General features: G+C 43.7%; 1 protein-coding gene and 1 long non-coding RNA gene across 2 annotated transcripts; one reads left to right on the forward strand and one right to left on the reverse strand.

Annotated features, from left to right (window-relative positions):
• On the reverse strand, positions 1-6726 carry LAMTOR5 (late endosomal/lysosomal adaptor, MAPK and MTOR activator 5). The gene is made up of 4 exons (XM_017869628.1): positions 6361-6726; positions 5086-5147; positions 2696-2813; positions 1-336 (listed from the first exon to the last, which is right to left on the reverse strand). Exons 1-4 carry the CDS (start codon positions 6627-6629, stop codon positions 276-278), a joined length of 510 nt encoding a protein of 169 aa, XP_017725117.1. The 5' UTR covers positions 6630-6726; the 3' UTR covers positions 1-275.
• On the forward strand, positions 6586-14656 carry LOC108528069 (uncharacterized). The gene is made up of 3 exons (XR_001885023.1): positions 6586-6719; positions 10605-10725; positions 14390-14656. It is a non-coding gene; the product is annotated as an uncharacterized LOC108528069 (long non-coding RNA).
• Positions 14657-18896: the final 4240 nt, after the last annotated feature.

Genomic DNA, 18896 nt, shown 5'->3' on the forward strand with positions numbered 1-18896 from the left:
TCCATTTTCCTCCAAACAGATTTATTGAATATAGCAAAATTCTATATACAAAGTGACCTGGAGCTGCTGCTTCAAAACATGATCCTTTCTTACTAATATCTTGATAGTCGGTCCATAGAGCATTAGAAAGCAATTGACTCTTAAATAAATAGAAAAGTGCCCAATGCACATTAAATGAATGGCCTAACTACTGGAACTTTAGTAGTTCTATAAGGTAATTAACATAGGTAGGACTGAGTTCCTGTGACAGGCTGCTGAAGAACAGATATGAGGTGTCAAGAGGCCATTTTGTGCACTGCCACTGTGATGCCATCATGTTTCTGGATCATAATGTTCCTGAAATGCAAGGAAGAAAATATTCAGTAAGATGTTATCAGTGGTACTTCACTGTAAGATTAAAGATGTTGTTTGGTTTAGGACACAATGTATAAAATAATGTAATTGTTTCTCTATGTATAAAACCAATAAACATTAACAAAACATTTGGGAAATACATAAACGTATAGCATATAAACACGAAATGAATTCTTAATCCTACTACACACAGACAACCACTGTTAACATTTCCCTGGTTCTTTGTTTTGGTTTTTTTAGGCACTGTCTTGCTGTGTTGCCCACGCTGGCCTCAAACTCCTGGACTAAGCAATCCTCCTGCTTCAGCCACCTCAGTAGCTGGAACTACAAAAAAAAGGCTTTCCTGGTCCTTGTTTTCTTTGCATGTATATGATACAGTCATGTGCTGCATAACAATGCTTCAGTCAACAGTGTACCCTACATATGATGGTAGTCCCATAAGATTATAATGGAACTGAAAAATTCCTATTGCCTAGTGACCTTTTAACTGTCCCAACGTCACACAGCACAACACACTACTCACATGTTTGTGGCAATGCTGGTATAAACAAATTGTGAAATTGTGCTGCCAGTCATAAAAAGTATAGCACATACAATTATGTACAGTACATAACACTTGATAATAAATGACTATGCTATGGTTTATGTATTTACTATACTTTTTTTTTTTTTTTTTTGAGATGGAGTCTTGCTCTGTTGCCCAGGTTGGAGTGCACTGGCGTGATCTCTGCTTCCCGAGTTCAAGCAATTCTCCTGCCTCAGCCTCCCAAGTAGCTAGGCTTACAGGTGCCCGCCACCATGCCTGGCTAACTTTCGTATTTTTAGTAGAGACAGGGTTTCACCATGTTGGTTAGGCTGGTCTCGAACTCCTGACCTCAAGTGATCTGCCCGCCTTGGCCTCCCAAAGTGCTGGGATTACAGGTGTGAGCCACTGTGGCCGGCATACTTTTTATAATTATTTTAGAGTATACTACTCTTACTTATTAAGAAAAGGTTAACTATAAAACAGCCTCAGACAGGTCCTTTAGGAGGTATTCCAGAAGGTATCTTCATTACAGGAGACAGGAGATGACAACTCCATGCATGTTACTGCCCTGGATGACCTTCCAGTGGGAGAAGATGTGAAGGTAGAAGATAGTGATATTGATGATCCTGACCCTGTGCAGGTCTAGGCTAATGTGTGTTTCTTCTTTGTTTTAACAAAAGTCTAAAAGTGAAAAAAAAAAAAAAAAAATTAAAAGAATTTTGTGCAGTTGTACAATTGTTTTAAGTGTTATTATAAAGGTCAAAAAGTTTCATTGGCTCACTCAGAGCAACTTCCAGTCTTGTAAGCTCCGTTCATGGTAAGTGCCCTATTCAGATATACTTTTAAAAAAATTTCTCTATATCGTATTTTTACTGTATCTTCTCTATGTTTAGATACACAAATACCACTGTTATAACTGCCTACATTATTTAGGCTACAAATCTTTGTAGTCTAAGAGCAATACAGCCTAGGTGTGTAATAGGGTATACCACCTAGGTTTGTTTAAGTACACTCTATGATGTTCATACAACAAAACTGCCTGACACATTTCTCAGAATGTATCCCCATTGTTAAGCATTGCATGACTGTATGTTTCTTCTTTTTACAAAGCTGTGATAGTAGCAGTTGTATATGTTTTTTCACATATTATTCTGAGGACCATCACTTGGAATATCTTTAGTAATTTTATTAGAAGTAATTTTTGGCTGGGTGCAGTGACTCATTCCTGTAATCCCAGCACTTTGGGAGGCTGAGGTGGGCAAATCACTGGAGCCCAGGAGTTTGAGACCAGCCTGGGAAACATGGTGAAACCTCCTCTCTACAAAAAATAGAAAAATTAGCTGGGTGTGGTAGTGCACACCTGTAGTGTCAGCTCTAACTCGGGAGGCTGAGTTGGGTGAATCGCTTGAGCGATTGAGAAGGGTTGAGGTCACAGTGACCCATGATCACACCACTGTACTCCAGCCTGGTGCCAGGGCAACACCTTGCCTCAAAAAAAAAAAAAACGAAAGAAAAAAAGAAAAAAAAAAGTAGTTTTTATTCTTGGATTAGTTTTCCTTTGTGCTATTTATTACTTGCTTTTGGTTGATAAACTGATAGTTTGTGCCAATTCTTATTCTTCATTTAAATAGCATGTGTCTTGAGAGCACATTAGCTTTAGGGATCAACTTGTCTGTTCCTGTGGTCCAAAAGATTAAGAACTTTTCCCAAAGTAGTTTGAATGAGGAATCACTGATGAACACAGGGCCGGCCCCCACCAATTTTACCAGGAATTTTTCTCAACAAAAAGGAAAGGATCTGTTGAAATCTACTCACCCATTATCTGATTCTAGACACACCACAGGAATATCAGTGGGGTCAGAGGTTAGCTTAGCTGCTTGCTGGGCTAGAACAGATATCACTCCAGCATGCTCATCTGACAGGGTCCCACGGCCTGGAAAACAGAGATGATATATGTCACCTGATTGCTCATAGAGTATTTCTGCTAGAATAAGCTAGCTGGTTGTTTTAAAATGTCAACAGAATTGTCTTTTTATTAATGTTTGTATAAGTCTGTATATATTATAGTAACTAAATCTTGGGTACAAAAGTACCTATAAATTCTAGGTACAAAAATTAATTACTAAGTATACTTCACAATATATTTCTGTATACAAAGGCAACACAAACTTAACTGTACCTGAAACCAAATCAGGTAACAGACATGCCACTATGGCAGAGCATATGGATGTACCATTACTATACAAAACATTTTGACCAGATCCGATGCCGACATTTGGGCCTTGAAGGTTTCTTGAAGGAACTCATTTAGTTTTAGATTTCCATACCTGAATTTCAGTCTTTCCATTAGTGAGCCTGGCAAATGCTTCCAAAAATTTACCCTTTTCTCCCAAATGACTGATGTGCATGTTAAACATAACTGAGTTACACAGATTACCTCTTTCAGTTACTCTTCCAGCAAAAATTCAGAGCTTTAAACATTCCTGACTTAGGAGCAACAAGTCTTGGATTTACTAGTTCTGTCACTAATTAACGGCTTTAGTTATTTACCTTTCCAAACTTATTTCCTCATCTGTAATTGCTACCATTTATTAAGTATTATGTCTCAGTTCTATGTAAGCATTTTATACATATTATATAACCTTAAAATATTGTGATTAGGCCAGGTGTGGTGGCTCATTCTTGTAATCCCAGCACTCTGGGAGGCTGAGGTGGGTGGATCACCTGAGATAAAGAGTTCGAGACCAACCTGGCCAACATGGTGAAACCCTTTCTCTACTAAAAATACAAAAATTAGCTGGGCGTGGTGGCAGATGCCTATAATCCCAGCTACTCAGGAGGCTGAGGCAGGAGAATTGCTTGAACCTGGGAAGCAGAGGTTGCAGTGAGCCAAGATTGTGCCACCACACTCTAGCCTAGGCGACAGAGCAAGACTTTGTCTCAAAAAAAAAAAAATTGTGATTAAGAGGCCTCAGGGCCAGACAAAAATCCTAGCTTAACTACTTACCAGCTGTATGACCTCGGGCAAGTTATTTAACCTCTGTGCCTCAGTTTCTTTTTTTTTATTTTTATTTTTTGAGATGGAGTCTTGCTCTTGTCATCCAGGCTAGAGAGCAATGGTACAACCTTGGCTCACTGCAACCTCTGCCTCCCACGTTCAAGTGATTCTCTGCCTCAGCCTCCCGAGTAGCTGGGATTACTGGCACCTGCTACCATACCTGGCTAATTTTTTTTGCATTTTTAGTACAGATGTGGTTTCACCATGTTGGCCAGGCTAGTCTCGAACTCCTGACCTCAGGTGATCCACCAGCCTCTGCTTCCCAAAGTGCTGGGATTACAGGTGTGAGCCACCACACCCAGCCTCTTTTTTTAAATTTTAAAAACATATATATATATATTTAAATAGAGATGGGGGGGTCTGTGTTGCACAGGCTGGTCTTGAACTCCTGGGCTCAAGTTATGTGTCTGCCTTGGCCTCCCAAAGTACTGGGATTACAAGTGTGAGCCACTGCACCTGGCCCCTCAATTTCTTTTTCTACCCCACTGGGTTGTTATGAGGAATAAGAGTATATGTAAAGCACTTACAATGGTGCTTGGCACATAAGAGCTCAATAAATATAATCCTATGATTATTACCATTATTAAATAACAACCCAGTGAAGAGAATGAAGCCCTAAATGGTAGTTTTTTGGTCCATGTTCACACTACTAGCAAATGAAAGAGCAAGGGGTTGAGACCAGGTATGTCCAACAATGAAACCCCATTTTACTGCCTATTCACTTCTTGTTTAGTGTAGTTGAGCTTAAAAATAGTACATCACCCACCTTGCAGGATTGTTGTGAAAATTAAAGATAATGTATTTAGAACCTAGCAGTCTCAGCATATGGAATACACTCAATAAATGGTTAACAGCCGTCGTTATCTGAAGTCCTTTCTAGACTCAATTTAAAATGATTCAAATATTATTTTTAGTAGAGACAACTATTTATTGCTATAGGACTGCAAGGAACATCTTCCTTCATAAATACCAACTGAAAAGTTTCAATTTTCTGATACTGTTATTTGGAGATAATCTCTTCTCTCAAATGCAGAAAGAACTGGCAAGGTAACAGGAAATAAAAGCTAGAAAATAATAGCACGCTAGGCTCCAAGTCAACATCAGATGCTGTGCAATTCACCAAATGGTTGGTATGAGAGATACTTACAACCCAGATTAAGTCCTTGTGAATCTGTGCACAGGACTCCAACAATGGAGGGATTCTTCATTCTAATTCCAGGAACGCAAGAGAGTTGAAGTACATAATGGGAGAAAAAGGATTTAAATAAATATCAACATACAGGTGTTCTATGTACCAGGCATTCTTTAAGTGCTTTAAATCAATGTTTCTCAATCTTTTTTCATTGTCACACCCTAAGAAAAAAATTAAGTTCTAGGGCCGGGTGCGGTGGCTCACGCCTCTAATCCCAGCACTTTGGGAGGCCGAGGTGGATGGATCACCTGAGGTCGTAGTTCAAGACCAGCCTGACCAACATGGAGAAACCCCCGTCTCTACCAAAAATACAAAATTAGCTGGGCGTGGTGGCGCATGACCGTAATCTCAGCTACTCGGGAGGCTGAGGCAGGATAATCGCTTGAACCCCCGGAGGCGGAGGTTGCGGTGAGCCGAGATCACGCCATTGCGCTCCAGCCTGAGAAACAAGAGCGAAACTCCGTCTCAAAAAAAAAAAAAAAAAAAAAAAAAAAGGGAAAAGAGTTCTAATTAATTTAAATAAACTAGTTTCTGATGAGAGAAAAAAATGTGTACTGCTGAGTTCTGCAGGGCCACAAACACTGCGTGAAAAACATCTAGGATGCTTTCACTCTTGTTAAAAAATGCATGTTTTAGTACTAACTCATTTAAAGCAGCTGTTGAAAAACTCTTAAGTTACCTCCTGGAGGGTAAGTGGAAGCTGAGGGGCATCGGTGGTAGGCAGGTGTCTCTCTGTACCCTTTATACTTTTCCAGTTTTGAATTTTACATAGATACTGCTCGTTCGAAAAATTTAAAGGATGATTTTTATCTACTTAAGCACCAAGTAACTGATAGGTTACACACAAGGAGAAACGTGTTTGTTTACACCGCAGGGCTCGACTCTGCACAACCGGCACAATCTTCCCAAAAGTCAACCCGTTTCCTAAAACTCGTGCGGAACAACCCTAACCGTAAAGACGATTTCAACAACGAGATTGGCAGTTTTGGCATGTGGCCTGGGCCCAGGAGACTCGCTCAAGAGGGAATGTGCGCTGCTCGGCAGGATTTTAATTCCGGGTCACCTGCCCCGCCCTGCGACCCTTGGGTAGGGCTTAGTCCCCTCATCCCGTGTCCCAGGGGTCGCGAGACTCTCCGAGACGCCCTGGCCGGCACTCGCAGCTCGCGCCTTTCGTCCCGCTCAAGTTCCTCCGCCGCGACCTCAGCACAGGCCGAAGCGCGCACTACTCACGTGTCTTCCAAGTGCTGCTCCAAGGTCGCCTCCATCCCATCCACCGACCGCCCTGACCCAGAACCCAGCGGCACGGCACGTCCTTCTCCAGCACAGTCCTCAGTCACTTGACGCGAGCGGGGCGTGGACCCTAACGGCGCCTCCAAAGGGACAAAATTGATCACGGTGCAACGTCCGCGTTCTTTACTGGAAAACATCGCTGCGCTTCCGCCGCACAGAGCCCGGCGAAGGCTTGGGCTGCTGGCGCGGTGACCTGCTCTTGGCTCCATGGCGGAACCGGCCCGGAGGGATTATTCCCCTCTAGGGAGAGAGGTCTGCAGCCGGGCCTCAGTGTCTCAGTTCGTGGCCTGGCATTTTGTGTGTTTTTTAACCTTTGGACCCTACTTCAACCTACTCCGAGACCTAGGGGACAGATCTTAAAGTTTTACAGTAACCCAGGGGTCAGACAGGGTCTGATCTAGCCTGTGGGGCAAGTACGGGGAAGACACGGGACCTCTGGGAGGGGCTCAGGAGGCTCGTAGGGGGAAAGACGCACACAGGGACTAAAGGACCAGATGGAGCAAGGTTCAACTCCCACACTGAGTGTCGGCAAAGTGTCGGGATTTTAACGAAGACATTGGTGCTTATTATGGTGAGGGGACTCAGGACAGTTTAGGGGAAGAGAGTGGCATTTGGGTCCTAACTTGTAAGGAAGACTGGGTAGGACTATTTAAAAATAACTTTAAAAAATTAATTATAAAGCTGGTAAAAATAAAGGAAAACACCTATGGCCCCACTGTCCACAGATGACTTTTAACCCCTTGGAGAGTATCCTTTCAGATAGTTGTCTTTGCAAATGTGTACTTTTAATGTTTTTTCGTTTGCCTTTAAAAAGTTTTTTTTGGGTGCACAGGGTCTTGTGCTGTCACCCAGGCTGTAGTGCAGTAGAACAATTATAGCTCATTACAACCTTGACGTCCTGGATTCAAGCCAACCTCCCCTCTCAGCCTTTCAACTGGCTAGGACCACAGCCTCGAGGCATCATGCCTGGCTAATTTTTACATTTTTTGTAGAGATGGGGGTCTCGCTGTGTTGTCCGGGCTGGTCTTAAACACCTTGCCTCAATAGTCCTCCCACTCTAGTCTCCCAAAATGTGATTGCAGGCCCAGCATGTTTTGTTTCTTTTTTTCTTTTGTAAGCAAAATTGACATACATACTGGAGGTACAATTCTGTAGCTGGCCTTCTTTACAGAGTTTAGAATAAATGTCTTTCCATGTCAAGTTTTCACTTACATCCTTTGTAATTGTTGAAAAATATTCCATTTTATAGCTGTATCTTAATTGTGGATTAAGGTTGGAGTGCAGTGGCACTATCATGGCTTAGTCCAGCCTCAGCCTCCTAGGTTCAAGTGAGCTTCCCACCTCAGCCTCCCAAGAAGCTAGGACTACAGGGACGTACCACCACACCTAGCTAATTAAAAAACCAATTTGTAGAGATGGGGTCTCAGTGTGTAGTCCAGTCTCAAGTGACCCTCCCTCCTTGGCTTCCCAAAGTGCTGAGATTGCAGGCCAGCCACTATACTTGGACTTTTTTTTTTTTTTTTTGCTTTTGTTTGTTTTTTGTTTTAGCTATTACAGTGCTGGTTGAATATCCTCATAGCTAAATATTTGTGCAGTTTTAAAATTTCCTTATAAGTTACTAGAAATTGAATGACTGGGTTAAAGGACATGGTCATTTTTTAAGACTTTTGATACATACTTACAAATTGCCTCCCGAAAAAGTGGTGCTAATTTACATTCAAATTGGTAAGCTTCACCCCCTCCATGGATCATTCCTTGTGCTAAGTTTCTTCCGACTCTCTCACCTCCAGCTTTTTACTCACAGCCTACCTTCCAGTCTGGTTCCCAGCTCCCAGATCGGAAGATACCAGACTCTGGTATTGAACCAGAGTCCAATACCCGACACTGGCATTCAGAGTCCCTTTTTATTCCTCAGCTGTCATAGTGAAACTTGCAGCTTCCTTAAAATTCCAGTCTGTTCTCTGTCGCCCAGGCTGGAGGGCAGTGGCGCCATCTCAGCTCACTGCAACCTCTGCCTCCTGGTTCAAGCGATTCTTCTGCCTCAGCCTCCTGAGAGTAGCTGGGATTACAGGCATCTGCCACCACGCCCAGCTAATTTTTGTACTTTTAGTAGAGATGGGGTTTCACCGTGTTGGCCAGGCTGGTCTCAAACTCCTGACCTCAAGTGATCCGCCCACCTTGGCCTCCCAAAATGCTGGGATTATAGGCGTGAGCCATTGCGCCCAGCCAAAATTCCAGTTTGAATGTTATAATTCAGGGGTCTTGGACTCCTGCTGTAGAGAAATTATTCATGTTGTTAGGGGTAACACAGTATGGGCCATATTAGTTTTAGAAAAAGCAGTTTAAAACTTAGCATTAGAAAATGTAAGTACTGCCTGGTGCAGTGGCACGTGCCTGTAATCCCAGCTACTCAGGAGGCTGAGGCAGGAGGATCCCTTGAGCCCAGGAGTTCAAGTCCAGCCTGGGCAATATAGTCTGGTAGCCACATTAAAAAAAGTAAAACAGGGCAGGGCGCAGTGGCTCACGCCTGTAATCCTAGCACTTTAGGAGGCTGAGGTGTGTGGATCACTTGAGGTCAGGAGTTTGAGACCAGCCTGGCCAACATGTCGAAACCCCATCTCTACTAAAAATACAAAAATTAACTGGGCGTGGTGGTGCGTACCTGTAGTCCCAGCTACTCAGGAGGCTGAGGCAGGAGGATTGCTTGAACCCAGGAGATGGAGGTTGCAGTGAGCCGAGATTGAGCCACAGCACTCCAGGCTGTGCAACAGTGTGAGACTCTGTCTCAAAACAAAGTAAAACAGATGAAAATAATTTTAATAACATTTTAATTATTCAAACAATATATTCAAAATGTTATTTCAATTTGTGATTGATAAAATACTAATATTTTACATTTTTTCTCCTGTACTGTCTTCAAAATCCAGGGTATATTTTTCAGTTAGCAGCACATTTCAATTCAGACCAGCCATATTTCAAGTGCTCAGTAGCCACCCGTGGCTAGTGGCCACAGTATTGGCCAGTGTAGCCCCAGGGTATCTCAAATTATCTCAAAGTTAGACCAGTGATTAAAGGATTCTCTGGGCCAGGTATGGTGGTTTTCAGGCCAGGTATGGTGGTTTTATGCCTGTAATCCCAGCACTTTGGGAGCCCTAGGTGGGTGGATAGCTTGAAGCCAGGAGTTTGAGACCAGCCTAGCCAATGTGGGGAGACCCTGTCTCTACAAAAACACAAAAATTAGCTGGGCAGGGTGATGTGCACCTGTGGTCTCAAGTACTTTGTGTGACATGGGATGATCACTCGAGCCCGGGAGGTCGAGGCTGCAGTGAGCTGAGATTGCACAACTGCACTCCAGCCTGGGTAACAGAATGAGACCCGTCTCAAAAAAAAAAAAAAAAAAAAAAGGATTCTCAGAAAGGCTAGTGATTACTTTTTAAGGTATAAGGAAGGCCTTTTAAGGGAAATCAAGTAGGAAGAGGATGATAGCTGGCTCACGTGTCCTTGCCACATGGGAGGTGAGAGAGCAGGCTACTCCTTACCACCCACTCTTTCTCTGCCCTGCTGCTCTCTTGCCCCTGCTGCTCTCTTGCCCCTGTGCAGGGAGGCAGTGGGAGAGGAATAGCATATATAAATTGGGCAAGTGCTAGGGGCTGGAGTGATGGTTGGAGAAAGTATCTGACCCTTAATTGTTTTCTGCTTTCTTTAGCTTGTGGGGTATTTAACAATTCTTTGTTCTTAGTTTTGAGGGCCAGCAACCATTTCTGGGATGACAGAAAAAGTTCCATGACATCCATATTAGAGCATTTGTTTCATTGTATTGTAACTTTTTTATGTTTACTTTTGAAAAGTTCATTCTTTTCTCTTTTTACTTCTTTTTTTTTTCTTTTTGAGGCAGGGTCTTACTCTATCATTCAGTCTGTAGTGCTGTGGCACAATCTTGGCTCACTGCAACCTCTGCCTCCTGAGCTCGTGATTCAGCCTCCCGAGTAGCTGGGACTACAGGTGTACACCACCATGCTTGGCTATTTTTTTTTGTATTTTTTGTAGAGATGGGTTTTCCCACGTTGCCAGGCTGGTCTTGAACTCCTGGGCTTAAGCAGTCTGCTCTCCTTGGCCTCACAAAATGCTGGGATTACGGACATGAGCTACAGCACCCAGCCCTTATGTTTACTTTTCATAGACAGGAAGAGTGTCTTCGTCTCTGCATTGCTAGTGCAATAGAGCGTGATAAAAATTCAATAAAGATTGATCGAAGAGTCTTGATGTCTTTTGGGAAAGGAGCTCTATGGTTACTTTTACTCTAAGGTAAAGAAATTTAGGTCCTGAACTTTAACCACCTTCTCCTCTTCTTTCTCCCCTCTTTCATAAGTGAGCTCTTGGAAAATTAAAATGCCAGGAGGGTCCAGCAGAGAATACCCAAACCCACATGTCCTGATGGGAAGTGGGGGATAAGTAGAGAGGGAAACACAGACCCTGCCTGCCATCTCACTGCTGCTGGCCCAGGGGACCCTAACTCCTCTTCTTGACCCGTCAGAAGCAGAATCCTCTTGAGGATCTGTTTAAGAAGCACAGCTCTGGTAGAAAGGCTAGCTTTCCTCTGGGTACAGAGGGCTCTGCTACCCCAGGGCTGTCCACACTGGGCTGTGAATCACTCTCATAATGCTCAGGGTCACGGGCTTTCAGTGGAATGAGTCCTCTTGTGCCACCAGGGGGCACCAAGGCCACAGAAAACCCTACTCGGAAGGTTCTGGGGCGAGGGAAAGGAATCCACGGGTCTGTGGAGCTGGCAGAGCATGGGTAAGGATAGCATTATGCTAGGTGGCCTTGAAGTCAGATGTAAATTGGGATCCTGGCTTGGCCCCTGACTATCCATGGGAACTTTGAGCCTCACAGGGCTCATTTGTGATGAGGTTGCGGGGAGGATTGTATGAGATACTTTATGTAAGAGGGGCTGGTGCATTGTGGAAGTCAATAAATAAGTTTTGTTAAATCTGAGTAAGAAGACCTGTTTGTTTCCTCAAGTTGCTTATAATCTAGGTGAGGACACATCTGAGAGAATAACTAATAGTTCAGTGAAGGTAAGAGCCAAATGATGGGCACAGACCTCAAGTGGTCTAGCATTTATAGGAGAGGGGGATTGTGAAACAGGACTTAAAAGAAATTAAAATGTGTAAGCAAAACTCAGTTGTATGTAAAAAAAAAAAAAAAATCCCCTGAGAAAGAGAAAGAGGTGGAATCCTTTAAAATTAACTGCCTATTTTCTGTGGCTAGTGAGCCTTATCTCTCCCTTTCCCAGGCATTGTGAAGACCCTGTTTCCCTAGCTGTGCAGCTGCAAGGTCACTAGACAGATAAACTCCAGTCATAAAACATGTTTTTCCTTGAAAAGTAAGAAATAATGTAATGCATGTCTCAAATGAATGACTGTTTCTTGCTTCTGTAATATGCTTTCCCCTGCACAGATCTCCCCCTGCCCTATGACATGCTTAAAAGGTAACCTGACTCTTTGTTTGGGGCTCAGTCCATTGGATGTTAATCTGACTGGCTTGGTGCGCCTAAATAATAAATAATATATATCCTCCTCAACCCCTCAGTCTCTCCGATTCCTAAATTATCCTGCTGCAATTGCAGGGCTAGATTTACAGACCTGCTTTATAAAGCTATGTTAAATTAGATCAGTATATTTTATTCTTTTATTAGATTTTCTATAGCATAAAATGATAAAATACAGCAAGAAAAAAAGTCATTTGAAATTCTAGTCCTAACCCTAATATGAATGTGAAGGAGCTGGGCTAGAATGGAATAAGGTATAATTTGCATAAGGTGGAAATGAGGACAGGCCCGTCACAAGGATCATGAGAGTCTTGCTGGTAAAAGCATCTTACTGCATTCATGCTGCAGCACAGGACCCTGATGCAGAACAGGTTGGGGACACAGCCCTGCCTTCTAATAGTGGACACCATCTGAGAGCTGAGGTGTAGATTCAAAGCCTGACTCCTAATAGCGATTGGTAGTAATATCATCAGCAGTTCATGTACATGGGGTGACAATGGCGTGCCAGGCAATTCAGAGGGCCTCTTGGTCCTCACATCATTTTTGAAGTAGCTAACATCACTATCCCCCTTTTACAGCTAAAAAACAAAACAAAACCCTGAGGCTCAGAAGATAAATATTTGCTGAAGATCACCGTGCTTGTAAGTGGTGGAGCCTGACCATTAACCTCCCCACGACACTGCTTCAATTTCTATCACTTCATCAACCACACAACCCGAGAACTGTGAGGGGATTTAGCAGGCCCAGTCCAGATCTCTTATCCTACAGAGAAGAAATCTGAGGCTCAGAGAGGGGAAGGGGCTAATTTGGACCTTTAACTTCTGATTCTTAAATTTCTTTCTGGTGTTCCAGCTATACTGTACTACAAGAGGCCGTCTTAGAGCTTTAGTTAAACCAGCTTCAGAGAGACTCATTTTTATGGGTTGAATTATGTCTCCCTAAAATTCATGTGTCAAAGTTCTAAGCCCCAGTACCTCCGAATGTGACCATATTTGGAGATAGGACTTTTGCAGAGTAATCAGGTGAAAATGAGGTAGTTAGGGTGGGCCTTAGTCCAGTATGGCTGGTATCCTCATGAAAAGGGGAAATGTGGACACAGACGTACATAAAGGGAAGACAGTGTGAGGAGACATAAAGAACAAATAGTCATCTATAGCCAAGGCCTGGAACAGATCCTTCCCTAACAGCCCTCAGAAGGAAGCAACCTCGCTGACACCTTGATTTTGGACTGCTACCCTCCAGCACTGTGAGACAATAAATTCATGTTGGTTAGGACACCCAGTTTGTTATGGCAGCCCTAGGAAACCTTTGTGGATGTATGTGCTCATATACCCATAAAGTCTAAAAGTCAAAAGTATCACAGACTTTTGGCAGCCCTTCAATAATACAAGTACTGGTTGGGAGGGTCACCCTCCCCAAGGCAAAAGGATAGAGCAAATGATCTTTCCAGCTTGCTCCCAACCTTGAACTTTGGCCAAGATATATTTCTTTCACTGGACATTGGCCAACAGTGGTGTCATGACTTATTTGACCGTGACCTTGAGTCTGTTTTATATCTCTGAGCTTGACCTACAGAAGAAGCTCAATAAATGTGGGTAGAGGGGATGAGTGGGAAAATCACCTCCCAGCCATTCCAGTTCAAGCCTTTCCAAGCAGAAGAGGCCCACCCTAATGACCTCATTTTCACTTGATTACTCGATGTCAGAGTCATAGGTGGGGCAGGAAGTAGGGTATGTAAGGCCTGTCAGTGGATAGAAGTTGAAGCTGGACACTGTCTCCTAAAGTTTAGAGCTGAGCCCGAATTCTGGAAAACACAAGCAAAATACATTTTAGATGACTCAGGATGGGCTAAAGAAGTTCCAGTACAGGAAACTATTTTCCTGCTGCTTTATTAATTCTGCTACAGAAGATAAATGAGATGCAGACTTTCATATCCAAGTCTTCATTAGATGCCCAGTTAATGCAGCCATGACAAATGGGAATGAAGCCCTTATGAATAAAAAAAAGATCAACCCAGTATAAAAAATCATAGACCAGAGAAATGAAAATTTAGAGGAGCTGATAAAATACCCTATCCTTAATTAGACTGTCAGCATATACATCAAATTAGCCTTAATGCCAAGATTTATTGGCCTTGGAATTGGGTAAATTAAATAAGTGCTTACAAATGAATGGAAAAGAAATTACCTGTATTAAAACGTATTTGTGATGCAGGACTGTGCACCGAGGCTTTTAGTCAAACTCAGGCTTGCAGCTTCTTTTGCTCTGCATCCATTTCCACCCCGTGTTCCCCAGTGGGTTTCAGAGACCCTCTTTGTGGGGTAACAATATGTACCATTGTCAGCTATCTCTGCTGTTGTCCTGGAAAAATCCTTCTTGGACAGTAAAATATTTTTGTCTTTATTTCACCATCTCCAGATTAGAAGGGTGTTACTGATTCTTACCTCAGAGAAGAGAATGTCATGGAGACAAAATGACCTGCTTAGAGTTCTGCCTGCCCCAGCATGGAGAGCAGAGCACAAAGATTTCTTCTGGACTCCCACAATCTCCCTTGGAATCCAAGAACTTGTCTACCATCCCAACACTTTAGTACCCTCTTGTAAGCCCCTGGACAAATCCTCTGATGCCTTGATACCTCAGTTTTTCCCCACTATAAATGGGAAGATAAATTCACCATAAACTGTACTTACCTTGCAGCGTCATTATGAGAATTTCATGAGACAATGCGATATAAAGCTCCTAGCACAGTTCCCGGCACCATTGTAAGCACTGAACAAATGAAAGCTGTTGTAATTAGGATCTCAAGAAATGACAGCTGAGGCAAATTTGGATTAGAAGGCATTCAACATTCTCAGGTGCAAGCAACAGAAGCTGACTCTGGTTTAAATAATAGGAAAGGAAGTGAATTAAAAGATATTGGGTAGCTTGTGGAATTGGGAGGACTGTAGAGCTCAGTCTAAGTTTCTAGTGACAAAGCTTCAAATCATACATGAGGAAAATGCCCCAGCCGCTCCTGTTCCTGGTGTGACTACACACACATAATTGCCAGCAGTACCAAGGCCCCTCTGCAGGAGGAACGTAACCCTGCAATCACTGCTTCCCCTGAAGTCAGATACCTCTGCTGCTGCCCTTCCCAGTAGTCATGGAGCCTGGATCACATACCTGGCTTTAGTTGTAAAGGAGGCTGGAGAGAAAATGCTCTGCTCTCTGTAACGATCTTGAAAGTGGCCCGCACATAGCAAAGCTATTCAAAAGCGGGTGAGCAGCATGAAAGCATCCAGAGGGATTCTTGCTTTGCACGAGGGAGAACTCTTGCTCCCAGCGTTTGAGAACCCGCAGGGGCATTTTCCTCATGCGTGATTTGAAGCTTTGTCTCTAGAAGCTTAGACTTAGAGTAGGACACCTCTGAGTGTGAATGTCCTACCTGAGTTCTCTCTCATGCAAAGCAAGAATCCCTGTGGAGGGATTGACACCACAGCCTCTTCCATAATGTCTCCGAGCAACTTTATTGGGCAGCATTCCACTCCTTGGCAAAGGGGAGAGGTGGATTCTACCTCTCTCCTGCATGAGCCTAGTCTAATATAGCATTTGGGAGCACTTTGTGCTCCTAGAGATCAGGGTCATCATAAAGGATCTTGGAGTCTGCACGTGTGCCAGCTTCATGTTGTGGCCTCACTGTAGATCCACAGTTCCATTTCTTTATGGATCCCTTACCCCTACTTTGCCAAATTCTATGCTGATAGCAATAATAATTCAGACAGGGCTTCCTCAGTCAAGGAGTTTGTGCTCTGTATAGTTAATAAGCTAGAGATAATGAAAAAAAACCCAACTTGAATTTTGGGTAAGAGAAACTTTTCAGATCAATGATCATTACCAATAGCAGCTTCCATGCATGACCCTGCCCGGAGCTTGGGGCCTGCACTACTGTTTCCAGGAAACATGTTCTTTTTAAAAAAAATTTTTTTTTGTAGAGATGGGGTCTCAGTCTGTTGCCCAGGCTGGTCTCAAACTCCTGGCTTCAAGCAATCCTCCTGCTTCAGCCTCCCAAACTTCTGGGATTACAGATATGAGCCACCAAGGCTGGCTGATGGGTACCAAATTCTAGGAGAGGACTTGAATAGGGTAGGCATCTGTCTTTCCCCATTCCTTTTAGGGACAGAGCTCTCCTGGGCGGGATAAAGAGAGAGGGAGAGGAAGGAGGATGAATAGTGAAGCACCAAACCTCAGAATCAAGGCCTTTTTCTTTTTTCTTTCTTTCTTTTCTTTTTTTTATTTTAGGTGGAGTTTCGCTCTTGTCACCCAGGCTGGAGTGCAATGGCACGATCTCAGCTCACCACAACCTCCGCCTCCCGGGTTCAAGTGATTCTCCTGCCTCAGCCTCCCAAGTAGCTGGGACTACAGGCGTGTGCCACCATGCCTGGCTAATTTTTGTATTTTTTAAAATAGAGACGGGGTTTCACCATCTTGGCCAGGCTGGTCTTGAACTCCTAACCTCATGATCTACCCACCTCGGCCTCCCAAAGTGCTGGGATTACCATGAGCCACCATGCCCGGGCTCTTTTTTTTTTTTTTTTTTGAGGTGGAGTTTCACTCTTGTTGCCCAGGCTAGAGTGCAGTGGCATAATCTCGGCTCACCGCAACCTCCACCTCCCAGGTTCAAGGGATTCTCCTGCCTCAGCCTCTCGAGTAGCTGGAATTACAGGCATGCGCCACCACACCCTGCTAACTTTTTTGCATTTTTAGTAGAGACCGGGTTTCTCCATGTTGGTCAGGCTGGTCTCGAACTCCCGACCTCAGGTAATCCGCCTGCCTCGGCCTCCCAAAGTGCTGGGATTGCAGGCGTGAGCCACCATGCCTGGCCAGAATCAAGGCCTTTTTAAAACTTCATTGTCTTGTCTTTACCCTTCATGGTGCCTAGAAAAGCATCTGCCTCATAGAAGGTGTTCAGTGAATGACTGTTTCATTAGTGAAGGAATTCCCTTTGGAAATCTCATAGGAAACTGACCCTCTCCAACCCTTCACCTGTGCATTATTCCAGCTCCCAAGGAGGCAGCAGAAACTGGGGTAATCACAACGGTCAACAGCAGCAAAGGCAGCACTTTCTGATTTACTTGACTGCTATGGATGCCACCTCTCTCCACGCCTCAGTTTAATATCTGTAAGTTTGGTCAGCACGTCGTTCAAGAACATTGCGTTTACTCTGGTACTTAAAGATGAAAAATCAACATTTACAAAGCGGATCCATTGTCAACCTAAATAACAAACAAAGAGAGTCTCTATAAAAGAAAAAATGTTTATTTGGGAATAGAGCATTGCATAGGAATATGCCTGCCTTAGTAATGCGTGTATTCAGGGAGGTAGAGGAAGACAAAGGTTTTTAACGGACAAAATGAAGAGGATTACATAATTGTTTTGAAATAGTTATCCTTGGCTATAAAGATCAATAACAAGGGTGATGCCAGTCCAAGGTTGGACAGGCAGTTGCTGGGCGGATGACTTTGCAGAAGTCTTTTTTGAGTAAGGTTGTAATGGCCTTTGTAGGAGGTTGTGGCTTTTGCGATCTTTTGTGATAGCTTTTGTGACCAGGCATACAAGCATGAGAATGCTCTCTTCAGGGCCTTCCCTGGCTCTGTTTATCAGGGGTTTCTTGTTAGTGATTCCATTTTGATTCTGACAACTTTCACACATTCATACACATTGTCTTATTTAATCTCACAGTCATTCCATGACTCTAGCCCCATTTTGTGAATGAAGTAACCGAGGTCTGGAGAGGTCAACTAACTGGTCAAGGTCGTAGAACTTGAAAATGTTCACTGTCTTGGGTCTCTAATACTGGGGCTGACCATTCTCCCAGGCAATGTTGAATGAGTCGGCCCAGGTGAGTCGGCTCCTCTGCAACTGTGTCTCCTCAACTAGTTTGAACAGCACAGGCCTGGAGTCAGTCCCATAAAGTGACTAAGCGTTTCCTTCTGCCCATTTCCCCTCAGCAACAGGAGGACTTGTCCGTGTGTCTTCAGACACCACACAGTAAATCAACTGCCACATTAATTCTGGACCATCAGTATTTTCCCCCAGGAGAAAGTCAGAGGCAAACACACTAATATCTCATTGATATTTTCAGTTGCCAAAGGGGAAGTGAGATGAATCTAATCCCATCTGTCAAGGTGGAGAAGGGCTGATTTGAAAGCAGCATAGATTACTTTAAGGAGATGATAGTTTATCACTCTCTGGACAAGGGAATACGAAATGAGGACTAACCTCCTTTATGAGTTGGTAAAACATTGATCAGCAAAGACAATATCTGGGGAAATGAACACCAAGTTCTCTGGCCCTTTTCCCACTCTTCCTTTCCCCAAGACTTTATGTTATATATATATATATACACACCCGCACAAACAGGACAGAATCCACCTCCTGCCCCTCAAGAAATAGTTAACATTTGTTGAGGATTAATTATTGCCAGGCTTTGTACTCCATGTTTTATATTTACTATCCAGAAGCCTTAAGTGTTAAACGAGGTAAGTGTTATTATTAGAACCTTTGTACAGATGTGGAAACTGAGGTGTATAGAGGTTGACTTGCCCGAGGTTACCCAGCTAGTGAAGGATGAAATCAGATGCAGTCCGGCCAACCCTGGGCCTGCTGTCAGTCACATGCAATAAACGCAGATCAACCAGCTTGGGAAGCCGCCTAGACAGCCCTGCTTAGACACCACTGAGCCTCTCTTCACTCACTCCATCCTTGGTCACCACCTTAGGAAGCCCTGCTGACTCCCGGAAGATGTGCCTTTTACAGGTTGTAGAGGCTGAGCCACAGCTGAAGGGCTGGAATGCCTGGGGGCCTCAGACAGGGTGTCTGGAGATCTGAGGCTCAAGGAAGGGTGGAGATGGGGCTGAAGTTGAAGGCCATGAGTCTTGCCAGCAAG

Source organism: Rhinopithecus bieti, unplaced genomic scaffold (assembly GCF_001698545.2).
Source record: "Rhinopithecus bieti isolate Rb0 unplaced genomic scaffold, ASM169854v2 scaffold_3040, whole genome shotgun sequence".
NCBI lineage: Eukaryota > Metazoa > Chordata > Mammalia > Primates > Cercopithecidae > Rhinopithecus > Rhinopithecus bieti.